The 27,774-nt window shown below is 40.0% G+C and overlaps 1 protein-coding gene across 4 annotated transcripts in view; it reads left to right on the top strand.

Annotated features, from left to right (window-relative positions):
* ndrg4 (NDRG family member 4) overlaps positions 1 to 27,774 on the top strand; it is a 56,164-nt gene that overhangs the window by 20,926 nt on the left and 7,464 nt on the right. For 2 of the 4 annotated variants that reach the window (XM_042411258.1, XM_042411257.1), the window contains exons 2-14: positions 5,011 to 5,101; positions 7,370 to 7,537; positions 10,893 to 10,931; positions 18,998 to 19,103; positions 22,289 to 22,409; positions 22,801 to 22,863; positions 23,496 to 23,556; positions 23,802 to 23,888; positions 24,016 to 24,072; positions 24,216 to 24,319; positions 24,634 to 24,690; positions 25,116 to 25,167; positions 26,679 to 26,726. In XM_042411258.1, coding sequence (XP_042267192.1) covers positions 5,024 to 5,101; positions 7,370 to 7,537; positions 10,893 to 10,931; positions 18,998 to 19,103; positions 22,289 to 22,409; positions 22,801 to 22,863; positions 23,496 to 23,556; positions 23,802 to 23,888; positions 24,016 to 24,072; positions 24,216 to 24,319; positions 24,634 to 24,690; positions 25,116 to 25,167; positions 26,679 to 26,726 — 1,041 coding nt within the window. In that variant the 5' untranslated portion in view covers positions 5,011 to 5,023. Of the gene's footprint in view, positions 1 to 5,010; positions 5,102 to 7,369; positions 7,538 to 10,892; positions 10,932 to 16,623; positions 16,800 to 18,997; positions 19,104 to 22,288; positions 22,410 to 22,800; positions 22,864 to 23,495; positions 23,557 to 23,801; positions 23,889 to 24,015; positions 24,073 to 24,215; positions 24,320 to 24,633; positions 24,691 to 25,115; positions 25,168 to 26,678; positions 26,727 to 27,774 lie in introns of those variants that run through there. The other 2 variants (XM_042411261.1, XM_042411259.1) reach the window with 1 other exon arrangement.

Genomic DNA, 27,774 nt, shown 5'->3' with positions numbered 1-27,774 from the left:
TAGATATGGTTAGAAAGAGAGGGATGAGGCGCGGTAGACTCAGGAGAGAGAGATGGGAGGATGAGATGAAACAGAAAGAGGAATGAGAACATCAGAATGGAAGTGACAGGAGTTTAGAAGAGAGAAATATGCTGGGGGGGGTGGGAAGAAGGGATGAGACGCTGGAAGACAGAAAAGAAGGGTGTAGGGAAAGGAGTTTTAAAAAAACAACTGTCAAACAGTGGTGATAAATTTGAAAAACACAGAGACAAAAAAAGAAGTAGAGACGATGAGAGCTTGAATTATAACCTGGCTGTGCAGTCCTCAGTGGTGGAATGTAAATAAGTACATGGATTCAAGTACAGTACAGAGTTGTGGTACTGTGTATTTCCACTTCATGCCATTTTATACTCATATAATAAATGTTTCTGAGTTTGTTTGGGCTTGTGTATAGACTGTGTTTTGCGCTGATAGTCCATAAACAAAAAAGCCTTTGGGGGAGAAAACATTTTCAAAGCAATGTAAATTTACATAAAAATACAGTCTGATGTACACAGATAGTTCCAGAGGGAAAATTATAAAGCACTGGAAGCAGTTATGTAAGAGATCAAAAGAGGGAAAAAACAGATTCATGGAGGTTTAAGGGACAGTTCACCCCAAAATAAACTGTAGTGTAGTGTAAACCTGTAGTGCTATTTATCCATCTAGATTGTTTTGGTGTGAGTTGCCGAGTTTTGGAGACATCGGCCTATTTTCTTTCTACCAAACTACACCCACTAACCATGAGTAGATGCACGCTATCTTCTGCACAGAGATAGTTGGCGGGTGTAGTTTAGTTGTGGTATGGTTCCTACATGAAACTGCTCACAACAAGTCTGTGGATTATCTTGAGTAACCGGGTCATGACTTCAGGAAAGAGACTTTGCTGTTGGGTTTTTCAAAGGTATAGTTTTTGGCGCTTTGAGCACCACAAGCTGAGTGCCGTCTAGTTCCAGGCAGACATCGCTACAGCCAAAATCTCCAAGACTCAGCAACTCACACCAAAATGATCTAAAAGGATAAATAGCACTACAGGTAAGAGGAAAAATATGTATTTTTGATTTTGGTGTGAACTGTCCCTTTAAATAAGGATAAGGAAGTAATCCTTGAGATCCCTTCTCTATTGTTTTTGCATCTTTGATGCTCTGTGCTCATTTCTGTGCTGTTTTGAACAGTGTGGGCGGTACTGTAATATTCATTTTCTTTGGATTATCTGTGGATGAAGTTTGAGTGTGGTGCTCTTTTGTTTGTCTGTTCAGCCATGGCAGCTGTGGTGTGGTTGGTTGTTTTGTATGTCTAAAATAAATAAATAATTGAAAAAGTCTTGATATTTACAAGCAAAAAATGTGGCCCAGGCTTCTTTTTTTTGCAAGACTAAATGTTTTTTGTCCACCAAACTGGTTTTAAAGGATTCCAGACATGGTGTTTAGCACAGCAAATGTAAAACCCATCATCAGCTGTCACCAATGTTAGATTACCACAGAGTGATGTTACTCAGAAATACAGAACAGGAAAATGTATGACGGATATAAACATGTCACTGATTTATTATTTTCGGAGGGGACAAAGGATTAGTGAAGTGGATGTAAAGGTGATGACAGAGGAAAACAGCAGGCAGACAGCTAGTGAGGAGCAGGAGGAAGAGAGGTGTTGTTTGGTCTCTGCTCTCATGTTAATACTCCTCATGGTTCCATTCCAGTGGCTTCAGAAAGGTCACACTCACCCATTTATTAAACTGGTCATGATGGGAGGGAGAGAGAGAGAGAGGAAGGAGTACAATACAGAAAACCAAAATCATTAGGTCTTTTTTTAAGGTTTGACTGACTTGTTTTTTAGGGCTCATAGATCAGCTGTTGACAGATTTTGTGATGTTTTATATCTTTAAATGTGACAGTTCCGAGTAGTTTCTTCCAGTCATTTTATCAGGATTGAAGTGTCTCTGAAACAGCACTAAAAAAAAACATATACCCAGTGGGAAAAAGGTGATGACATGTAGCACCAATCAGGATTTAACATCTGAATCATTATGTGATGACAGGTGTGTGGTTTCTTATGTTATCAGGCAACTGTCAATCAAATATAATCAAACCACAGCCACACAGTCCTGATGACACAGTTTAGCTGAGTTTATGAATGTTAAACAAACTCTTTATAAATAATTGCAAAGGATTTTCCCCCCGATCTTTTGATTGTTTAATATTTAGTCATAATTTTTTTAAAACTTAAAGAAAAATAATTGTGATTTGAAACCAAGTTTTACAGGATAATTCTGGTTTATTAAAAGTTTGATGGAACATTTAAAAAAATATATTTTTAGTCATCTATAGGTTATAATATAACAATTTATACATCAAGTTTGCTAAATGGCAACATTGCCAAAAAGACATTACACCAGGCAAGAAATACAGGTTGCTATTGCTTGACTAATTGGTTAATTGACTGATCCTTTCAGCACTACAGTAAGATAGTGTTGTTAAATCCAAAATCCATCTTACATTAAACTTTACAATACTATAGCTGATTTTATGACTTTGGATGTTTTATTAAGACTTGGATGCTTGAACCAGTTTTTCGGGGTGATTTGAGTCTATTTTAGAGCTGATAGCACCATTATGAAATGCAGCTCATTTGGACACACTGTGGCCAGCTCCATCTCTGCTCACAAAGTCACCTTGTGACTTGTTGCCAGTGGCACAGATTAGTCACATATTATATCTTTGACAGGTGGGGATTTACTTTAAAAAAATCAGTGCTGGAATGACGTGCTGTATAATTTCTTAGGGCGGATTTTCCCATGTTAGTATTGGCTCTGACACTCCAGGGTCACACACAAACACATACTTCATCAGCTGCTGGGAGTGACTGGAAGTGGCATCTGGGCTTTGTCTCTTTAAGGGTGTCGGATAAAAACACAGATTACGCTGAAGGACTCCCAGAAGGGGGGCAGAGAAAATGGTGGAACAAGACAGAAAAGAGGAGGCAGAGAGGTGTGTTGTGTTTACTGTTGTTAACTACAATGATGGTGTTGCGAGCCCTTTAATGGTTAGTTACACAAACCAGTATAATAATATAAAATCATCCATGGAGATAGATTTGGTTGTATTTGTCAGGGTTTTGGGATAGTTGCCTTTTGCTGCCACCCTGATACAGTGGAGGTGAATGTAATGTTGTTTGTGCTGCTACAAGCAATTCAGTAACAGTGGCCCTGTTACTCTGAACAGGCCACAGACCTCACTGCTTTTGTCTGAAATCAAGAACCCACTGTCTCAAAAGTTACTTTGAATTTCAGGGCTTGGGTCAATTGGAGCTATTCTAGCAGGATAACAATAAATCACAGGTTATCTGCTGTGTACTGATTTTTATCTGTACACATCATCATCTTCCCATTTAATCAGAAAAAGTAGTCCCTGAAAGTGTTATTTAATGTAAGAAAAGAAAAAAGTCAATTTTGCCAGTCACTACCTCAGTGAGGTGATGTAGTGTCAATACAAGCTAAATTAGCCCTGGGCAAGCTAGTGTGTGCATGTGTGTGTGTGTGTGTGTGTGTGTGTGTGTGTGTGTGTGTGTGTGTGTGTGTGTGTGTGTGTGTGTGTGTAGTGATGTTTATGTTGTGTTCTTCAGTGTTCCTGTGTTGGTGGACTGTCATCATTGAGTGGTGTTATTGTCCTGACACTGTCAGACCCCACTATGTGTGTGTTGATATGTTGGCGTGTGTTTGTGTCCTTGTGTACAATTGTGAGTACGTGTGTGTGTGTCTGTGTCCTCAAACACAAAAGGCCGGTGTAATTAGACCTTAGTACAGCCTCAGTGTCCTTGTTATCTTTGGGGCAGTAGACTCTGCATTTCCAAGCTCCTCTTTTTACAGAGTGATCTCGGTCAGTAAGCATCTATGTCGACTCCAATTTAGAGTGCGTCTTTGTTATCTCACAAACTAGAAAAGAACATCACCTAACTATGTTTTTGCAGAATCTTGGGGGGCAAACAGATGATTCAGATGGTCCAGATTCCAAACTTTCTATTGCTTTTCTACATTCTGGATTTCATATCTTAGGGATTAAGTATTTTTGTTAGTACAGTAGTAAACTGCTCATGTGATGTATTTTGCTAGTGGACAGAGAAAATACCATCTTATCTGCAGTAGTGCTTCATAAATGACATAAACTGTGCTTTTTTACTCACTTTACACATTACAAATTCTAGCACAATTAAAGATACTGTGTGGAGTTTTTGACCACTAGATATAGAGTAACGTTTTTATGAATGAAGCGACTGATAGAAAGCAAACTTGGATGTAAACAATGTAATTAAATGCTCAAAAAATCATTTTTATTTAACGTGTGTTTTAGTTATCAGAGATACACAGAATGTGTTTTGGTGAGAAACACTGACTATGAACAGAAAGTGTTCGTTCATAAGAAAACTCTACAGAGCACCTTTAATTTTAGGAAGGATCAACCTCCAGTTTGAATCTGAAGCATCACTGGCTCAGTACGTTTAGTTTTTTAGTGACTTTTCACTCAATTCTGGTGTGTACTGTAGCTCTGTGTGCGTGTGTTTTTTTTTTTAACCAGTGCATCTTCCAAGAAATCAGGGCAGGTTTGCAGCAAAAGTAATTCCCATCTTGATTTCATCTCCTCCGTTTCAAATCAGTTCCTCATCTGCCAGCTCTTTAGATTATTCCAGTTCAGTAGTTTAATCCGCCAACTGATTCCTTCTGTAATTTCACAATGTGGATTTGTGAAATTACTCCATGAAGGACATCACTCATTCCATTCTATCGAAACTGAACTGCCATCCTCATGTAACACACTGGGAGCGATGCAAATGCAGATGAATCATATTTTTTAAGGTCAAACACAGACATCCTGCATGATGAAATGATAATGTAACCTTAGATATGTGTGTGTGTGTGTGTGTGTGTGTGTGTGTGTGTGTGTGTGTGTGTGTGTGTGTGTGTGTGTGTGTTTGTGCTTGTTGCCATGGGAATTGCAGGTTGCTGTCCAGGATGGCGGGGATGAAGGAGCAGCAGTTCACAGAGGAGAAGCCCCTGCTGCCGGAGCAGAGAGGACTGGACTCAGACTTGGTCAGTCGGTTGGCTTTATTTACTGTGTGTGTCCTGTCTGGGTGTCCATATGCTGATCAGAGTGTGTACGATGAACGATGAACCACTCTGAAACTCTTGCCGTATTAAGAAAGAGATGTTTGCACTCATTAACTGTGATGGCTCATAATTAGACAATGTGCTTGTTTACTAGCGGAGGAGGAAATTAATGAACTCCATCCAACCGTGACTCTTTGATAACAACACTATGAAAAGATGAAAGCTCATTTAAGCTGAGAGAGAGTGGTAGAGGACAAAGAGAAAGGCAAAAACAGGCAGAAAGGAGGCAGTGGGCGGTTACATAAAGGCCACTTATTCCAGTCCACTTGTCTATTACCTAAGCAACAGGTTGGGGCTGAATCAGGGGCTCTTGAACGTTTCAGAGCCACTCACCGATGGAAGCGGCGGAGATGCCCGATCAACTTGATGGAAAAGCAGCTTGAACAAGCAAGATTTATGCCTGAAAAAGACAAATTTTGTCCTTAAACTTGTCAAACAGCTATTTCTTAGTGAAGCAAGTTGGTTATCATTCCTGCAAGCTGTGTGAAGGGAGTGGAGGAAAGAAGATAAAGGGTGCTTGATCCAATATAGCAGAACAGTCGAGCTCAAAGAGAAATGAATGGGAGTCCATTATGAGAAGCGAATGCTGTTTTTATCAATCAGGAAAGCAAACAGGCAACCAAATCATTACTGCCCAGAATAGCATGAAAACAACATATTGAGCTAACCATAAACAAGCATGGAGTATTCTTCTGCTGCTGACAAGCCTCTTATTTCTGCTGGAGGAATCTGTGTGAAGCGTGAATGAAGCCACTGACTAAAGACATTAGCCATGACTCACTTGGCTGGTGTGTCAGAAATGAAACAGGAGATACAGTAGGTCAGGGTTTTGTGACTCAGTAGCTTATTAGAAGTAGCCTAATATGTTGTGCGTCAATAAGAATGACTAATCCTGCTATTGATCCGCTCATCCAGCGAAAAGTCGTTCAGCCCGCTCATTACGTACTGCTGCTCGTAAATAATCGAGGCCATCGACTGCCTAATCGATCCAGTTACATGTTTGCGTGACTCAACAGGCCACTCGTTTTATTTTTCTGTCGAAGACAAGTGCAGCTCAGATGCACTTGCAGTTTTATCTCCTGCCTCTCTCTTCCTCCAGCTCGTTTTAGTTCTGTTGCTGTGGTGTTGTGCAACAGTGTGTTAGTGACCTTTAAGTGCAGTTACTGAGTGATTACCTCTTGGCACAAAACACTGGTAACACAATGGTCTGACTCACTGCAAGTGATGTTGGACCAACGCTGCATTCAATCCGTACACCTTACAGAGATGTTTTACAACTCAGAGGTTTTCATGTTTGTATTTGTTGAAACCTTTTTGAAGCTGTCAAGAAGTCAAGGGACGTTTTCACACTTACTGTAGCACTCATAAACCAATAGCTGCCTTTGGACTTTGCAGTGTCCAAACAGGTACATCATAATCATTCAGTTAGGTAATTTTATTTGCAGTAGATATATAATTCCTGACACTGCTGCGGATTTTTCTCTCGAAAATGTAAAAATTAAGACATTGTAATAAAGTGTGGTATGTACTGTATTAACGGACCTTACTGTATGTTTCAAAGTAAACAGGGGCTGTAGCTCCACTGAGGACACTGAGGTCATGTCCTAAGGACATTAACTTACCATGGTCGATATTTAAAGGCTGTTTCCATTACTTTAAAACTCAATATATTTAAAGTTGACGTATTTAATGCAGCAGTTCGACATTTTCGAAAATGCTTTCTTGCAGATGAGAAGATTTATACCAATCTCATACCTGTACGGACTCATGGCCTCAGCCTTTCTAGGGTCTTGGTTACAGCTCTGAAAGTAGCATACCAGCTACAGCATTTTCTACTTGGAAAGTGATTCTCCTGTGACATGAATGCAGCATATTTCTGGTGTAGAGCTGCAGGGGGCAGACTGATCCGAGTGGTTTTCCTCTATATATCCACCCACAACCTGTTCCTCTCTTCCAATTAAAGGAAAGTGTCAGCTTGACCTTTGTGCTAATGTTGGACTGAAATGAAGCAAAGAGAGGACAGAGGTCCTGTGACATTTAAAGGCTTAGAAATAGAGGAGCATTTCTAGGTCCTCCATAAACACTGCATCAGAAAATGAATGATCTGTATGTTTACTGTATGTTGCTGCTGTGTAGCTACTGGTCTTCACCCAGTAACCACCTTGTTGTGCTTGTTGTTTCACAACACAGCAGGATAAAGGAGAGGAGGCGTCAGGGGGGCCGGCCAGCCCTGCCAGCCCTGCCAGCCCTGCCCCTCTTAACAACCCCCCTCCCCCCAGCCGCCCCACTCACCGCTGGCATGTCATCGCACGGCACTGGCTCCGCCAGACCCGCCGTCGGACCAGCGGGGTCCTCCCGGTAACTACCAGAACAACCAGAAACACCAGAAACATGAGACCGCCGGAGCACTCATCTAAACACTTTTCTAGACACTTGACATTTTATTTAAAAAAAGAACTAAATCATGCAGCAAATATCAAAAGAAGCATATCAGGCAGTTTATAAAATCACATGAAATGTGACGAGCATTCTCTCTGAGCTCTTGTGCAGAATGTGTGTTTAGTTGTTTCTACCGCAACATGGCTGCTGGTAGCCCCTTGTAACTGCTGATAGAAAACACCCATTTTCTACAGTCATAAAAGAGAAAAACATTAATGTTCCACTGTGAGTTTTAGTGGTGGAAGAAGTAGTCAAGAAGAAGTAATCATTTACTTAAGCAAAAATAGAAATACACTTAATAAATAAATAATTACAAGTAAAAGTCCTTCATTCAAAATATTGTTTAAGTAAAAGTGCAGAAATATTATCAGTAAAATGTACTTAAAGTATCAGTAGTACTCATTATGCAGCAGAATAACCCCTGTCTGTGTTACATTATCATATATTCTATTAAAAAAATCTGAAACATTAAGGTGTAAGCAACATTTTAATGTTGTGGCACATCATTGTGAAGCTACAGCAGTTGGGTAGATTGAGCTATAATAGAGCATCATATTTTATAAAACGATCATATGTTTTGTGTGTAAAACTTTGATCTGTAAAGTAATGTTGAGGAGTAAAAAGTACAATATTGCCTTGTATGTGGTAAAGTTAAAGTATAACATAAATGTGGCATGAAATGGAAATTCTCAAGTAAAATACAAGTAACTTAAAATTGAACTTAAGTACAATAAAGTATTTGACCACTGGTGACTCTCTTACAATACATCCAGTGATAAAACACCAGTTTATTATTTTAGCTTGTATATCCCTCATGTGTGTTGTTGAACCACACTGACCACATACAGTAATATAATAGTTAAATACAGAAACACAAAATACAAAGGGTCATCCACTATACATCTGATACCACCTCTGCTAAGCTTGATTATAGTATTGTAGCCTTTTGATGCACTGGTTTCAAAACTTTCAAAACAAAAGTTTTTTCCCCTCTGAGACGTCTCCACTCATGACGTCTCTAGGATCAGACTTAATCAAGGCAGTCCTCTGATCCTCCTGGACCTGATGAATTAAATTTACTGCTGCTGTAATTCTGCTTTTCAGCAGAAATTCTTTTTTAACAGCCCCAAATCTAGGCCAGAATCTACATTCAGGAAACCAACCTCCAGACACAGAGACTCAGAGATTAGAGATCAGAGGCGGAAGAAACAAACACCTTACATTACATCACAACAGTGCTGCAGCTTAGTCCAACACATCTTCACAGCAGCCTATGCAGCTATACACAACCTGTAGGGATCACACCACTTTTAAGTAAGTAAATTTCTATTGATTTCTGTGGAGAATTTCTTCCTCACACCCTCTAAATGCTAAGAACTTCACTAAAATAAAACACATTTTGCCAAAGACTGACAAACGTTTCATTCAGACCATACACACTCTCTAGCTCTACAATCTCCCTTCTCACTGAGCTGAGCTGCTGGACATCCTCTGAGCACTGTACCACTGGTTGGGAGTGATAAGAAAGAGAAGAGTGCCGCCTGCTGGTCCGACCACCGTACTGTTACCACTAATATTTTCCCTTTGACAACAAAGAGCCATTTGCATGAAATCCACAGGGACTGGAGTTGCCCTTTCAGTTGCACATCTCAGTTGAGAGGAGACATCAATCTATTGGATTTCTTCCCCTTCACATCTCCTGCTGCTCTGGCGATGATACAGTAGCCTATTGCAAAACTTTACAGCTCATTTAATGTTATTTGAAGTTGTCATATTCCTCTATATGGCAGCTTGAGGTCCTGGTGTTTTAGTGATGTCTTTCTCTCTCTAGGTGTGTCCCTGATCTAACCTTGTTCCCTCCAGTCTTCTTTACTGCTAATAACACACAAAAAATGACTTTCTTATCTCTTTTCCCCTTGCATTAACCCACCACTGTTCCTTTTGACTTTGTATTTACTGTATATATCCATCTTTAATCCTGTCATGTTTTCTTTCAGAAATCTCTTCAGAAATTCCCGTGTGAACTTGTAAACTAAGACCTTACACTTGCATGTGTAACAAAGAAGCATCTGTCTGACACTTATAACTGGTGTCTAACCACATGTGCATGTCCTTAATTTTCTTGGTCCAGATCTCCAGATGTTCTTGCTCTGCTTTAAAGCTTTTATAGAGGCAGCAGAGCAGGAATAAGCTCTTAAAATGACATGTGCTGAAGTAACACAGGTTAGAATGCACTTGTGCTGAAAAATAACAAAACCAGTAATAAAAATGAAGCAAATGTTGCTGTTAGGCATGTGTTATTTTCCAGCACACCAGTATGCATTTAAAAAACAACTGTTTTATTTCAATACATCTCTTCTTCTTAAAGGAAAGGTCAGGACCAGATTCCCCTAAAAATCCACCTGAAAAGTGAGCATCTCCACTGCACGATACAATTTTCTTCTACATGAAAATGTATCCAAATGCTATTTTCTCTGACATTAAATTCTAAGTGTTCAGAAACTGTAACACTTTGGCTGACGCTGGTGCAGCTGTCACATCTACTGAAGCCAGCTTGTCATCAATCAGTGTCTCTGAAATTTTCAGTCTATTCTGGCAGTCAAGGAGTCAGACTGGCTAGCAGGGATTCTGACCCGCTTTGCCGCTGTGGTCAGATGATGAAAATGTTATTTTTATGCCCCAATCATATGACCCAGCTCATCTTTGTTCACAGATGTGGATGACTGTTGAGGTAACTTGCTTTAGGGGGGAATCTGGTTGCTATGCTCTCTCTCATCCTGTATTAAAACACCATCTTCCCTCACTTTTTACTGCTGAGTTCTTCCCACTTTCCCACATGCACTTCAGTAAATTATCTATACTCTCTTTTTACAATGTGATACACTGGAGTAGCAGGTGTTTTGCACACAGTATGTATGCATACACTACAATTTTACTACTAAATTCTGGGATTTTTTTGCTTATAAAGCAGCAATGATTGCAAAATATAGTGTACACATCCTGAGATAAAACTATCCCTCCAGCTCATCTCTGGTTTAAACATGACCGTGCGCTGCTAAGGTGCTTCTGGGAAACTGGTTTTTCTGTCTGTGGTTTGGACCTACAGTGCACAGCTTGTGCAGCTCTTCTGTGAGTCTAGTGGCCTTCATCTCCAACAGTGGATTCACCCTTTAATATGGAGGAATATGTGTGTGTGTGCCAATTTATCTACTTCCAATTTTAATTTAATTTTTTTCCCCTCTATCTCTGTCTCTGTCTCTGTCTCTCTCTGCAGGAGAGCTGTGAGCAGCTGATGCCAGCAGGGGATTGGAAGGTATGATCTGATGTGTGTGCTGCTGTTGTTATGTTGAGATTGAGCCTGCCTCCCTCTCTCCTCTTTGTTAGCTTTTCTCTTCTTATCACTGCACCTTGTCTTTTGTGTTCTTGCCATCTATCTTCCCTCATTTTCTTGTTTGTCATCTCCTCTCACTTGCTCACTTGGGTAAACAGTAATGCCTGAGTCAACAGAGAAAAGACAGAGAACGGTGGAAGATGAATATATGTAATTTCATAAGGCTAAACATATAACAGGGATTATACAGTCACAATTTATAGCTATATCAGCTATGACTCCAATATACTGCTAAAAAAGATTATTCAGTACAAAATGACAACAGTGGTGGAGTTATTAATGCAGAAATTCGGTCCAACGTTTAATGCTAATGTTAAGAGTTAACATTAGCATGTTAACAGTGCTAATGTATGTGAACATGCTAACTTTAATAGTGTGTATAATAGCTGAGTCTGACAATCACAGCCCAAAATGTCGTAAAATTGGTACTGTATAAAATGTTAGATTAATTAAAATTAAGTGTTAAATACTGTTGTATCATGAGTACATTAATTCAATCTTTAATCAGTTTTAAACTCCACTCAGCTAATCAAAGCACCTGAACTCTCCAATTACTCAACTTGCATGAAGCATTACACCGTCAGTTTGAGAAGTCCTCTGGGTTTTTTCTTTAAGAAGTCGTGCTTCACACACGTAACAACTCTGCTGCTTTATTCTAGTCAGACATGTGCTGAGTGTCAGACAGCAGTGATGCAACGTTTCTCATGGAACACTTCTCTTTCACACTTAAACCTGACACTTCAGGGTCTCAAAAAACTATGCTGCATTTGAGGAGCAGTGCTGTATCTGCTCGCTGGCTGCCTCTATCTTATTTACAGAATGATTTCTTGAAGTAATTAGACAGTCATGTGTGTTCAGCTAAACTGTAAAAGTTTCAGATAATGAAAATCTCTTATTCTCTATTTTGAAGAAGAAGAGATGTAGTCCAAGCGCTGAATATTTCAAGGCTCTTATTTAATGAGGCAACATTTTATCTCTGTTTTCTATTGAAAGAGCTCTCAGACACCTTAGACTGGTGACCTCATCATGTGGTTATTTATAAAACCTTGACAGACAAATGATCTTATTCTGCAGAAGATCACTCACTCTCTGGAAGCACACGGCTCAGGGGAGCTCACGAGTTATTAAACAACTTTAGCAGAATGTGTCATCAGGAAAAGCTGTGAGGAATTTAAAGTCAACATCTTTTCAATCCAGATCAAGGGGAGATGCTATAAATAGTGTGCCAGGTTTGAAAACTGTAAATCTTCCAAAGTACTCTTCACATTCATTAAAAAAGAACTATTTTCTTTTAAATGATGAAATTATATGAACTTACATTTTTCCATATGCAGTTGGAGGATTATGTGCTTATATTTGTATATTAATGAGGGAAATTTAATTTCCTTAAAACGATTAAAACGCATTTTAATGCTTAATCAAATAGTTTACTTTAAAACCTCCCATGGTTATATGGAGACAATTTCTGCGATAAATTGTTTAATTACACTCCTCATTAATGTTATGGAGGCACACAATGGCAGGTGATGTGTTATGTTATCTGAACATGATTAGTGTTCCACAGTTCTGACTACAGAAACATCGCACACTGTCAAACACACTTGTGCATACAGCATTAGTGACTTTATTAAATGATTGAATGCAGGATACAACGTGATAATCAGTGAGTTTTAGAGATGTCATAGAAGTGTTTTTGAACATTAGACAAAGTCAAACCAGCTGTTTTCCCCCACTAGCTCCATATCTAGCGCACAGACATGAGAGTGGTATCAATCTACTCAGCTAACTCTCAGCAAGAAAGTAAACAAGCGAGTATGATGTTTTACTCTTCTATTAACAATAGAGCTTTATAGATGACGTCATGAGGTGATTATTAGTCATGAAGATGCTTTGATAGACTGGGTTTAAGTGATGATGGGGCAGCATGTACAGGTATAAAAATGAACTGAACCATAGTTTCACAGTTTGGAAAAGACAGACAGACTTCTACACAAAAAAAAGGTTAGGTGTTAAATATGAATGATAATCTAATGTCAAGCTAAAGTATTTGTATGCATCAACGACACCAATTTAAAGTTTATAATGACATAGTCATGGGCACAGCTGTTGTAGATGCAAATACACTAAGCTCAATCTTATCTGCATGTAAAGCAAGTCTAGCAGGCCAGAAGATAGCGTTAGTTCCTTCAAATTCTAAGCACATTATATCATATTTACATAAAGATCTGAGAAAATGGGAGAAACCAGTGACGTGTGTGTGTGTTTGCATGCGTGTGTGTGTGGTTGGGGGAGGGGTGCTTATGCATTATGGCATTGCATATACAATAGTTGACCGGAGAGGAAATGTAGCATTGGAGAAAGTACTAAAATACATAACTGCCTAAATGGAGGATAAACGAGGAGAAAACCCAGCTAATGTTTTGATGTAGAAGTACAGTATACACTGTAATTAAATCTTAAAAACTCTGCAGGTGTAATAAAATAAAATGGACAATGTCAGTCGTTGTCTACACTTCTACCTATACCATTTTGTCTAATCAGGTCTTGAATATCCTTCTGATATCTGTTCAAGGCAGCTTCCATGTTCCATGATATCATAATTCCCTCCTGCCTGTCAATGTCTGTCAGATGCTTGCCGGCAGAGATTGTATGTTTAAAGTAGACAGTGTCAAGCTGAATCAGCAGGGAGAGAGTTAATCTCTGTGGAGGAGAGGGGGGACAAAGTCAGAGAGAGAGAGAGAGAGGAAGAGAAAGCAAAGAGTGGCGTTTCAAGTTGAGTCAGCACGCCAAGCGATCTGTCAACAGGAAAGGGGGGATGATGGAGAGAGAAAAGAGGGGATAGAGGGAGAGAAAAGGGGGAGAGATGGGGTTGAAGAGGCATGAAAAAGAGCCGAGCTGCTGAATGACACCAGGGAGTGAAGCAGAGAGGGAGAAAGGACCACTATATGTGTGTAAGTGAGAGTGCGTGTGCACTGTAGTCAGCATGATAGTCGCAGCGACACCATCAGAGTCATGTGAATACGCACGTATGCTTCTCACCCTTCACCAAACCTCAATATGATATTTTGTTTCAACAGAGGAGGGTCGTTTAAAGTCTTTTTTTTTTTTTTTGGTACAAATCACATCTAACAAACCTAAATCCTCTCAGATGGGACACTTAATACTGGGCACAGTATTATATCAACCATTGCTGGTGCATGATTGAGTTTATGTCTTGCTTAAGAAATATTGTAGTTTATTAAATTCTCACCTGATGAAAGCATAGAGAAACCATTTTCCAGACTATAATCCACTTGTCAAAAAGGTGTTGTTGTGCTCAACATACAGATGTTGTGCTAAGGGAAAATGATCATGCATTAATTAAGAAAGAACAATCTGTCTGTGTGTAAAAGGATGCAAAGTCTTTATTAACTGACTAGTTTGTCTGTAAAGAATAATGCTGGCAAATTTCTATGTTTTTCTTATCATCAACAAATCTCATGTGCAGAGCCAAACCAACAATGAACTCAACTCTACTTACCAGTATTGTGTATATATCCAAAGCTTGATATAGCTTATGTCTTTGTGCCGTAGACCTCCGTCGTTGTCTAAAATCTATTAAAAACACATCAATGAGCCACACTGTTGTACTGGGTGACATGTTCCTTCATTCCTAAGAATTTGGGCATGTTAGATATCACAACCTCTTGACTTTATAGTAAAGTTATTTTGTGAAATTTACAATTTAGCACAAAGTCAAGAGGTTGTGATATGTAGCACATTGAGGTAGTGAAGCTCTGTAAATGGAACCAATTTCCCGTGCATGCTGAATGGTGTCTGCTTTACACAGAACTACTCTCCAGAGACTGAAAACATGATTGCTCTTATCAGTCTTTGGAGCCATTTTTAAAAAAACGAACATGCCTGAACTCTTCAGGGCAAAGGAGCATGTCACCCAGTACAACATTGTGAGTCACTAACATGCTTTTAATAGTTTTTGGATGACAACGGAGTTCTACGACAAAGATATATCAGGCTTTGGATACACACACAATACTTGTAAGTAGATTAATTCATTGTTGGTTTGGCTTTACATGGGATTTGTTGATAATGAGAAAAATATAGAAAATTGCCAGATTTATCCTTCATACGTGTTGTTTTGTTGTCTAAAATTAACTAGTTCCTCATTACATGGAAATTTACCTTTCCTTTTGTTGTAATGATAATTATTTAAAGTGACTCTAATTAATATTTTTATATCAACAATGGATCACATGACTATCTGTATGTGAAAGGAGTCCCTTGTAGTGATGGACCCACTCAGATTTTTCTCACAAATCTGCTTTTTCCATCAGATCTACGGAGCGTTTTAGCATCTTTCAGCTCATTGTTTGGGTTTTCCAGCCCACAACTTTACTGTTTTGGTTCATGCACACCGTTGTCATCAGTGTTTTTGGCTGCAGCAGGCAGCTGTTTTCAGTAAAAAGAGCTAAAAGCCGACTGTACACTACCTGCCCAGCAGTAAACAGCAGACAGAACTTTAGCAACTAGCTGGTGAAATAGTGGAGCAGTTAGCTGCCAGATATTAATCTCAGGAGTTAACGGAGACCAAAGCAGACTAACAGGAGAGTGAATATTGGACTAACATTCATCAGGTGGACCCAAACATGACCTCAAATGAATGATAATGTTGCTTGTCTGCTGGAATAGTTTGCTAACATGTTCACATTATCAAATGTCACAAAAATAAGTTATTTTAGGTTTTATCTTTTCAAACCACAGGTTAATGAATGAAATAGAGAATGTATATGTAACAAAAGACATTAACTGGACCAGAATAAAATGTAATATAGGATACAAGAAGTACAGAGACAATTCAAATAAAATCAAGTAAAAAATTGAAGGTAAAATCAGCCTGACAGTTCCAATAAAAGTATATTTTAAAAAGGGATTTAAAATATGATACAAACTTAGCCAGCCTTATATCCACAGGCAGGTTGTTCCAGAGCCTTAATGTAACTTAATACAGGTCAGCTTGCTCTTGATTAATGATGCAAAGTTGATGTCAAAGTTCACCAGAGTTGAACTCAATGCAAGAAATTTGAAAGCAAATCCACAGATTACGTTGATTCTTTTTAAATTACTTTATTTCACTGTGAAATGTTGCTGTTTTAAGTGCTGGTGTGACCTGGCCTTAAAAGAGTGGTTAAAACAAAAGTCCTTTTTTGTTGCACAACATGTCATGTCCAGACTGACTGCAGAGCTCCAGTTCAGGTTTCCTAATTCTTTCCAACAGAAGATTTGGCCTCATTAATGCTAATTTATGAACAGCAGCTGTTTTGTTTTTGCCAAAAGGGAGAAACATAACAAGGTCAGCAAGGAAAGCAGACAAAACTAGACCAGTGGTGCTGATGAGAGAGAGAGCGCCTTCAGACTAAAGACTGACAATACAGACAACCAATCCTGCATAGGGGAGGCAGCACTCTGAGCCAATCATCTTCAGCCTGCTCCACCCATTGTCTCGGGTGCCTATAGAGTGTGAGGGAAAAGGGAGGGAGGGGAGGAGGAGGCGGACAGCAGCTCCAGTTTAAGAGTCTGTGTGGGAGCGTAGCCCAGCAGACAAACACTGCAGCAGCCTGCAGCATCTATCATCCAGCTATCCATCCTACAGCGAGCGCTCACCAGGACCTAGTCCCTTAAAACAGGAGAGGCCTGGCTGCTCGTCTGCCTGTCTGCACCCTCCTCTTCCTCCTCTTCTTCGTCAGCTGAGAGAACACTTACTGTGGAAACATGCCTGAGTGCTGGGATGGGGTGAGTGGCAGGGAAGAGTTTGTGATGGAAGGATGTTTTACTGTGACTGAGTGTGACTGTAATTTATTCATATAGTGTGTGTGAGTTAAACACACACACACACACACACACACACACACACACACACACACACACACACACACACACACATATTCAACAACATCAGAATAATCAGAATGCCTATTTTTTAGAAAATTGTTTTATGATGTTTTTTTAGCTGCTTGTGTTTGCATCTAAATGTTGAATTTAGTGTATTTCTTTAAAAAAAAAAAAAATTGTGGAAGTCATTAAAATGTATTTGTGTTGCAATGCTGTTGTGGAATATGTCTTGTCTTTATATTGTTTACTGAGGAGGAGAAACTGTTATGTCAGGGCCAAATGATGGGTCATTCTCTGACTGTGGCCCACTGACACACTTAAGCACGCTTAAGCACAGATGCTGTGCAATGCATCGATGCGCATTCTTCTGCGGATAAATACACAAGCATGTGTGTGTGTGTGTCCATGAGTGTGTAGAGAAAGTGTTAATCCTTCTGCAGTGTCATCCATTTTAGCAACCTTGAAGCAGATGAGTGTGTGCAAGGAAGGGAGGGTGGATAAATGAAAGGAAACGATTTGATGCAGGCGGCTTTATGTGTTTCTTGCTGAATGTGACGCAGCCAAGACGTTTCCTGACATTTGCTGGTTTTGGGCTTTAACTAATTTGTAAAAATGAAAGGAAATTAATAATTTTGACAGGAGAGCAGTGTCTTATTTTGAAAGCTCAAATTTCACTTCCCCCCTAAAGATATTTTGAAATTCCTCTCAATGTGTTTTCGTCCTGCACATCTGAAGGTCATCATGTGTTTGCGAACTGTCTCCTTATATTTTGCAGAATTCAGTCACTGAAAACAGACAGTGAACAAAGCCCCTGGTGCAGTAACTGCCTCAGATTAGAATGCTTTGATTGAAGATAACACTCATGTTGATGCTGAAATAATAGTGAGATAATCTGTCTGGATTAACTCATAACTGATGGCTGCATGACTATCTGCTGTGGGGATTTGGGGGGGGGGGGGGGGGGGGGGGGGGGGGGGGGGGGGTTGTACAGAGTTTTGGAGAGAGTTGGCTCCAACCATAAATACTGTTTGTCTCTGTAATGTGAGTCATTTGCGAGTTATTTAAATAACTCCATAGTGAATGTGTATTGTGTTACAAATAGCATGCGGTTGTTGAGAGATGCTGCGGATTGACAGCAGCAGATTGACAAAGGATTTTCAGTCAGCTGTTTCTCTGTCTCTGAATAGTTTAAGGTGAGAAAACATGCTGAAGGGAGCGGAGGACAATAACGATGGCGTGTCAGTGTGTATTGGATGTATGTGTATGAAGTGGAGTGTATAGACAGAAGTGTCAGCATCATCAATAAAGGCTTCACTGCGGCTTAACGCCTAAACCAGGCATAATAATCCCAAAACACCACTCTGCTCCAAGTGTTTGTGTGTGTGTGTGTGTGTGTGTGTGTGTGTGTGTGTGTGTGTGTGTGTGTGCCTACATTGCGCAGCTCATGGAAACACACATCTCCTACCTCCATTTTGAGTTTGGTTGGCTCTGACCAACGGATGCTGACAACATGTGGGTCATAACAAGAGAGGTCAGGATGCACAACAAGTCAACTATTTAAAGACAGCACAAGTCTGCAGACATGTTTTAGTTGAAGACTGCGGTTTTTATTTATTTATTTTTTTTTACTATGGACTCTAAATTCCTCTCAGCCATTTTCCTGTTGAATTATTGCAGAGCAGGACATGTTAAGTCAATCCATTTTCAATAATTTACTGTTATGATTCACTGTGGTCGTTGCTCACACTAATTACTGACCTCCTGCTTATCTATGACTGAGCCCCTGCAACTCCATCATACTGTGAGAAGAAGCTGTCACTGAAGATTAATGAGGAACATCCCTGCATAGATCGGCTGTTAATATTAAAGCAGCATTTGACGGAAGTTCAATAAAAAGCAGGTTAAATTATAAATATCTTAGAGTGCACAGTGTATAAGATAGATTGATGTATCTTGAGATTGTTGATCAGTGGCCGTGTGTTTTATCTCCTCCTCACACCCTGTCTGCTCGGGGAGGATTCAGGTGCAAATGTTTTTATGAAAGGTGTGAATGTGTGCAAATCACCAGGTGAGTGAGAGTGTGTTTTTGTGTTTCACAGGAACACGATATTGAGACCCCTTATGGGATGCTGCATGTGGTGATCCGTGGGGCGCCAAAAGGAAACAAGCCCGCCATCCTCACCTACCACGATGTGGGACTGAATCGTGAGTATCTACAACAAGTGTGTGTGTCTTGACAGATGTTCCAGGCTGGTTGGTGAGGTGTTTCTGCATTTATCAAAGGTGATAATTAGCCTCCATACCACATCATTTCTTCCCAACACATACGCATGGCTAACACTCATTATCACCTCCAGCAAGAGGTCCTTTATAACTTTCACAACTTTACAAGTAATTAAAAGAATCAAGTCAGAAATCAGACATACAGTTATCTTTTTAAGTTGCCATCATTCCAGTTCAGTGTTGAGCATACTGTATGTGTGTTTTATCAGGAGGTTACAGAAAGACACTTACTTGTATCTGAAAAGGTCAAGTGATAAAATGGCCTTTATGAAAAAACATCACATCTTATAAAATGGTCTTGCTTGAATTCAATAAGATTTCTTGTAACAATAAACATGAAAAATTATCTCAAGCACCATGTTGAAGTCTAGCAGCAGAGTGTTGACAGCATGCCCCACACGCCAGCACTTAATACAGGCTGAGTGGTCAATAGTTTAATAAAGGCAGGGATAATAATATAAATCCATTTGTGTAGGTGCAGAGACAGAAGAACAAACAATGAGAGAGAAATAATGGGAGTAAGGGGGGGGACGGATATCTTAAAGTGTGGCGACAAAAATAGAAAAGAGGAGGAGATGGTGAGGCAGATGAAAGGGTGAGTGCGAGAGGCATCGATGAAATGTAGGTCAGAAAAACATCCCCATCCTGCGGAGGGAGGCGGGGTGGGGCCAGCGGCACTGCGGCGCTGCCTTAATGGGCGGAGGTGGGGTAGGGATGGAGGAAGTTTGGGGGGGAGGGTGACGCAGGACAGCGTGTTATCATGGACCGGAGCACATCTACGGCTCTGCTGACGCAGATATCTGGCTTTTATTGTCAATCCTGCTGCCTTTTTCTTTTGATCCTATCCCCCTTTTTATTATGATCAAACTGATTGTACAATAAATAGGGAATAAAAATGACAGTAATAAAAAACAAACAGTAAATTGGAGCTCAAGAAAATCATCTGGCAGTTAGATAGAATGCAGAAGACAGTAGAGTAAAGAACGGACCAGAATAACACTGTTTTTGCTTCTGCAGGCTGCAGCAGAACCACAGGCTTATTAGTATTCAGAGCCAGTCACTAAATCACTCAACTGCGGGGCACAATCATACAGCATAGAGCAGAAAGGTGAGGAATGAAGGGAGTTGCAGCAAAAAAAAAAAAAAAATGAAGGAAAATTGGTGGGGAGTTTTTGTTCAATTCAATTCAAAATGACTCCCAATTGCAGATGGCACAGCAGTCTGCCAGTCCCCCGGTTGAAAACAGAGAAGTAGAGAGAACAGAAGAGAACAGGAGGGAGGACAAAAAAATAGAAAATGAAAAGAAGGGAAAGAGATAAGAAGTGCGAGTGTGAAAGAAGATGGCAAGCAGACTGATTTAAGAAGTAGAAAAGAGGTTGTGGCGCAGAAAATAAAGGAGAAAGTAAAGTAATTCTTGGAGGCATCTGTCACTATTTGGTTGGTGTGACTGCAGAGGAAGAGGAGGATGAGGAAAATAGAATAGAAAACAAAAAGAGGAGAAATGATAGCGAGAGATCAAACAGAGAGATAAAAAAGAAAGTGCAGAGGGAGAAAGTGGGTCACGGAGTCAGTAGGAGAGCAGACTGCCAGCTGCTGACCGATGATTCAGCGTGAATTGATGAGAAAGCAGGAGAAACTTCTCACCTCAATCCTCATGCAGCATCGGTATTCTTGTGTACGTAATAAAATGGACAAACTGACGCCAGGGCAAAGATTGAGAGGTCAGCTTCGCGACATCATCTACTTTTCATCCATAACCCAGTTGTCATGCTAATTGGTCCGTTTAATTAACGCGGCTTAGTCAGAGCCCGAGGAGGAAACGATGTTGCTGCGTGGTTTCACTGAGCCTGACGCACACAGGCTGAAAGTAGGCCAACTACAGAGCCAGGAGAAGGAGGGCAAATGGAGAGCTGACATCTATTATACATGTAGCTTTTTCAGATTCCAATGTTATGCTAGTTCAGAAAATGGAGAGAAATCCTCAATGAGTCACTGTCAAAAAGAAATCCTTTCTAAAACAAGAAGAGACAAGAGACAAAAAAAGAGATTATTTTTTATCATCTCTACATTTTAAGAGTGATTTAAATGCCCCATTATCCAACTTCATATACGAATTTAGGGACAATGTAACAATGATTCAATAATAATGATAATAACATAACACATGCCATTTTATGATTGTTACACACACTGTGCTACTGTATGAAAATGCGCTAGCAGCTGTATTTGCTAACAGCTGGCTTGCTAACATCAACCAGCTAGCTAAGGAGCCTCACACTGCTGTATTCTCTATAGAAAAAACATTCAGCTGATAGACTGCTGAGCCACAGAGCTGAAATAGCATTAAATAAAATGGGCAAACTAAAACATTTTAAAAACCTTCTTAGATCACAGTGGCCAATTTGTAGCATTAATCATCTCAAACTAAAACTCAGACACATCTGATACTGTGTCAGAAGGCAAAATATTTGAATCCTAAACACCTTACAGTACAGAATGTGTATTAGTGACTTCAAAAGAACAATTACTTGATGAACAAAGTCTCACATTAAGAATCACAAAGCTAGGCTAGCTAGTTTCCACCTACTAACTAGCCTAGCTTCACGAAAAGGTAAAAAATACTCCTTCCAGCAATGTCAAAGTTGTCTTATGTTCTATCATGTTAGATGTTAGATTTTTATTTTCTGTGCAAATATAAATATATAACATTGAGGTTTTATGAGCAATTAGTGTTGGAGCTATTTATATAAGCACTGCCTTATCAAAAACATACAGCAGCATCATAGGTTATTCATAGTGTCAGTCCTCTGTTAAAGTGGAGGTGAATAAGGGATATTTGACACATTGTATATTGGCATTATTGGAAGGAGTCTTTGCCTTCTCCTTGCTGGCACAGGATCAGTTGTACAGATGGCCACCTTCGATGTCCTCTCTGAGTGTGGTGCATATTTAATGAAATCACATTCCTCTCCTCTCCTCTCCTTGCCCTGCCCTTTGCTTTCCTCCTCCCTGCCTCTCATGTTCTGTACCTACACATATCCCATCTCTATCCGCTCTCACCCTATGCTACCTCTGCTTATTTCCTCTCCTCCCTTGCTCTCCTACAGACAAGCTGTGCTTCAACACTTTCTTCAATAATGAGGACATGCAGGAGATCACCAAGCACTTTGTGGTTTGCCACGTCGATGCCCCGGGACAGCAGATTGGAGCATCACAGTTGCCACAAGGGTACAAAACATACACAGAAATGCACACACATGTTGGTGATAACCACTAATGAATGGAAAGTTATTTATTATTTAACATGTGTTAATTATTGTTTTTTGGTTGGCACACCTCAAACTGATGGCCAGGGGATTAGACTATTGATAAATAGCTAATGCAGTAGTTAGCATGTTTCCATGGATCGAGAGAATATCTTGAAATTAAACCACTTAACTCTTAAAAAACATAAATGAATAATTTAGTATTTACTATTTACCATGAATAAAGTATTCATAAATTACCATAAATTGGTTGTGGTTTTAAAATAGAAACAGATGATTGCAATATCCTGATCACACAAATGCAGCATGTGAAGCAGTGATGGTTAGAAGTCGTGTCCTTTCTCTATCCTCAGGTATCAGTACCCTACCATGGACCAGTTGGCTGGGATGCTGCCCACTGTGGTGCAGCACTTCGGGTTGGTGCTTTTCACTTTCAAATTACTCATTCTGCACTTAACCAGAGAGCCGACACAGCCATTGTTTTAATAACGGCCATCTGCAGGGACATCACGTCCTCTTTTCACTCCACCAGCTGGCAAAGACGAGATACTCTTCCGTTGCTGAAAAGACGATCTATTGCATCTGTCTCCTTCTGTGTTACATACAAAACTGCATTGGTATCTATCATTAAAATATTCCTATTTTCACCAGTCTTTTTAGTTGTAGATACTTTTCAGAATATTAAAAATACTGTAGGAAAAATTATAGATCCTATTTGCTAAAATAAATTTGTATGATCCATCTTTACCTCTAATGTTCTGACTAAAGCATTAAACACAGTGTAGCCTCTCTGATTCCTGAGCAGCTCCAGTAGACTTCAGATTAGAAAATATCGATTGAAGACCAGCTTGCTTCCTGCCGACGGGAAGTAATTTTAGCCTGGACACACAGTACCAGCCACAGCTGAGATGTACAAGCACTTGGCTCTGCACAAGCATGCATTACAGTCTTTGCTGCCGATAATACTGTTCTGTAACATAATATAGGCACAGCAGACTGTTAGAATCCTTTCTTACACAGCATCTAATTGAGTAATGATCTTTTTTAGATTCAAGAGCATCGTTGGGATTGGAGTTGGAGCTGGAGCTTATGTTCTGGCCAAGTTAGCTGTAAGTCACATCTGGATTCTCCTGCTCTGTAGGTCATTTATCAGTGTAGTAGTCAACTGGTAGGTACAATAAATTCACCAGTAACTGTACCCAGATTACCTGTTCGGAATAGTGTTGGATTAAAAGATAAGATATTCAGCCTTTATGCATTATGAGCAGAATTTCTTGTCAAAGTGCACGACCTCTGATTCAAAGAACAGCCTTAAAACTTCTCAATGACTTGTCTTTATGACTACACTGTTCAGTTGATCTTCCCTGACATGGTGGAGGGCTTGGTTCTGCTCAACATCGACCCCAATGGCAAAGGCTGGATTGACTGGGCTGCCACCAAGGTACCTGTCTATAAGTGTTTCACATCTGTGACTGTCACTGTCGGGGTTGGGGAGATACACACATATTCACACATACAGATCTGATTTCTGTTATCTCTCAATAATAATCTCTTCATCTGTCCCCCAGCTGTCAGGTCTGACCAGCGCCCTGCCAGATACTGTGCTGCCACATCTTTTCAGCCAGGTAAGCTCAGAGTTCAGGAATAAGAGTGGACACACAGCTCTCAGTTGTCTCGCAAGTTTTTTTGACACGTTGTCTAAACTCAGCAATCTTTGCCAAGCCAGTGAGCAGTTTTTGTGTGTATGTATGTGTGTGTGTGTGCGCAGGAGGAACTGATGAACAACACGGAGCTGGTGCAGAGCTACCGGCAACAGATCAACAACACTGTCAACCAGTTCAACCTGCAACTTTTCTGGAACATGTACAACAGGTGGAGACACACACACACACACCGTCACTCCAGAGGACATAACATTGACTAACATTAATTTCCTTGAAACTTACTCTAATCCCAACTCTTACCCTCACCTTAACCTAACCGTAACCTTATCATTCAACCAAGTCTTTAATATGTAATAATTTACATTATGGGTACTTTTTTTGTCCCCAAAAGGGAGGCGAATCCCCACAATGTGACTCTTTAGACAGATTTATGTCCCTACAACATGAGGAATACCTGGTCCACACACACATAAATAAAACAAGCACTTTATCTGATCATTTACAACGTCTTCTCTCTTTCAGTCGGAGGGACCTAGAGATGAACCGCAGTGGGACAGTGCTCAATGCCAAGACCCTGAAGTGAGTCTACAGACACACCTTTCATAACAAAGTGATGAATGAACTCATCAGCAGAATCAGCTGATTGCCAATTATGACCATCAATTAATTACTTGTTGTAATTAATCAAAGAAAAGGTTGGAAAGGTTCCAGCTGCTAAATGTGAAATTTACTGTTTAATGTGTTTGTAAGTTGGATATCTTCTGTTGGTCAGGCACAACAAGCAATTTGCAGACGTCACCTGGGGCTCTAGGAAATTGTGATTTTAACTGTTAATTGTGTTTTTTATAGACTTTTTATAGACTAAACAATTAGTTGGTTGATGGAAATAATAGCAGAATCATTTTGATGATGAAAGTTATGAGGAAGTTTAAAATATACCCACAATTCTGATTGAAGTTAAAATCAAGTCAATGTTCACCATGAAAGCTGATGGTTTCCTTTAGGTGTCCTGTGATGCTGGTTGTGGGAGACAACGCCCCTGCTGAGGAGGGAGTGGTGAGTCCATCACCTTTCTTCTCCTTCACTGACTTTGTCCACCTGCTCTAAAAGACTCCTCTCCTTATCCTGTCATGTAGTTTCCTTCCTTCCTTACTGTAGCTCACTCTTTTTATTCTCACACTGAGATGAATTCTTCTTTCACAGGAGTTCTACCTCTAAGAACGAAATATTAGTCTAGCCGAAACTCTAAATAACAGACACTCCCCTCCTTGCAGTGTTCCTGCTCTGTTCAGTGTTTTGTACTTGGCATGTAAATCCAGTTAGTGACTGTTTGTCATTCAATAAAACAAAAACAGGTCAGCCAGCAGAGATCTGGTTCATTTTCTCTACAACCCTGCTTGCTCCCCCTAGTGACTGGATATGTGTCTCCCTGTCTGTCCATCTGTGACTGTGTGTGTGCAATACATGCCTTTGATACTATAGGTGTGTGTGTTCTCCAGGGGCCAGATGGCCTCGCTCTGTCTCTAGGGCTTCACAGTTTGAAGTGGCCCAGATATGTATGCTTCTGCACCAGTTAATCTGCCACATTTTCAAACCTGAATCAAATCAGATGGAGGAGGAATGGGATGGAGGTGCAGAAGGAGGGAGGCGAGTGAGGGTGGGGTATGATTTTGTTACCAAATGTCTTGGAAAGAGAGAAATGGAGAGACGGAAACAGCGTGAGGAGGCAAGAGATGTAAATAAAGATTGTTTTATTGGATGTGACAGATGGAGGTCATGTTAATATTTCATATCCGCTGATGTGACCCGTTGAGGCTGCTGTGTTTGCTTCCACTTATATGACGCATTCCTCCATACAGAGCGAGCAGAGGAAGTGGAATGTGTTGACTACATTTTAGACTCACCACATTTTCATATCTTGCAACTCATTTGCAACTGTTTTGTAAATTTGCAAACCTGCATGTGATTTGTAATAATTACGTGATACTGTATCAACAGATGTAGCTCTTTAAAGAAAACTTTTAGTCTAATATACACGCATTTTAGTTGTAGTGTTTTCATATTTAAGATGTTTCAGGTGGTAAAATGTGTAATTTGGCAACCTGTGTGAAGGATTAAAGATTAAATGCAGCAGGGCAGGAAGCAGCAGAGAACATGTTCCATGTGTGTATGAAACTGTCGGTTAATCCGCATTGTCTATGTGTTTGTGTGTGTCCACAAGTGTTAGTGGTCATGCACTGTGTATCTGTTCACATCTGTCTACAGTGTGTGTGTGTGTGTGTGTGAGAGAGAGTGTGTGTGTGCACTGCGGCTGTGCTCTCAGCCTGCTGGAGTGACTCATCTCTGCAGCACACTGCAGTATCTGGGTCACTCACACACACACACACACACACACACACACGCACACATACTGATGTAGTATCCATATATAGTCTATACATACAGTACAGCCACACTTCTCCCCCAGGTCCTTTCTTTCTCCAAGTTATCTTTAACTCAAAATGAAGTCATCAAGTTGCTTGTTACTGCAGGCTTATTCAGTTCAATCTAATGTTTCTGTCCTCAAGGTCGAGTGCAACTCCAAACTGGACCCAACCAATACCACCTTCCTAAAGGTAACTGTCTCTGTCAACTACAGCTTCTGCATATATAACAGATTATCTGTGAACCATATGAACAATATGGGATCAGCTGATGAATGAAACTTTCAAGAGTTAATAAAAACAGGTCTGTTATCAATTATTAATCAATCAATAAATTATTTTTAGATTAAGGATTAGGAGAATTTAATGAAAATAAATTAGCATGAACTTTTAAGTTACCAGTTAATCAAATAAAAAATCATTGTTGTAAAAACATCTAACTATAAAGGAAGGAATCTTTGTCCGTCTGTATGTTTGTCCTTCGCATATTTTGACAACCGTTCATCTGATTGACTTCACACTTGGCAGGTGTATTGCTGAGGACCCAAGGAAGTGCAGTGTCGAATTTGGTGCAATTTGGACACCCGACACGTTCAATATTGAGAAGCTTTGACCAAACAAGCAAACAGCTAGCCACTCCACTGCAGCAGGGCGGGGCCTCAGGGCTCTGTGACTGCATGTAATGAGCACAGGTGGAGATCAGAGTTGTACAATCCTTCCATGAGAGAGAGGAGGGAGGACATCTCTCTTAGTTTGATAACGTTAAAAGTTAAGTTTTGTTGTCAGCTTCCCAACTCATTTTTAAAAAGACAAGAGAAAAAGAGAGAGAGGGCAAGCCAGCTGAGAGCAGGAGTGAGAGACAGAGAGACTGGCTGGTGAGGAGAGACAACGGTGATAAGCTTCCTCTGAGAGAGAGAAAGCCTGTGAATGGGCTCATTCTCATGGGCTCATTTTACTTTTTAAATGCGCCCTTATTATACTTGAAATGAGAAAAGATTCACTTACAGTACTAAACATCTGTGTATAATAGAATGTTAGTTTCTTTCATGTTGTTGGTGTATATACTCATTCACACCTCACATCAACAGTTTTCTTTTTTCTATGCACTGAAGCATCAATACTGGAGGCCAAGCAAACGGCCGTTCCAAACATGCGCATTTTGAATTTTGAATTCAAATGTTTCATATTACTGAAAAAAGTCCAAAGATTTAGCTTTCACAGAACATTTGGGGACTTTTAA

Source organism: Thunnus maccoyii, chromosome 5, assembly GCF_910596095.1.
Source record: "Thunnus maccoyii chromosome 5, fThuMac1.1, whole genome shotgun sequence".
Lineage (NCBI taxonomy): Eukaryota > Metazoa > Chordata > Actinopteri > Scombriformes > Scombridae > Thunnus > Thunnus maccoyii.
This window is presented reverse-complemented; position numbering and strand designations above follow the sequence as displayed.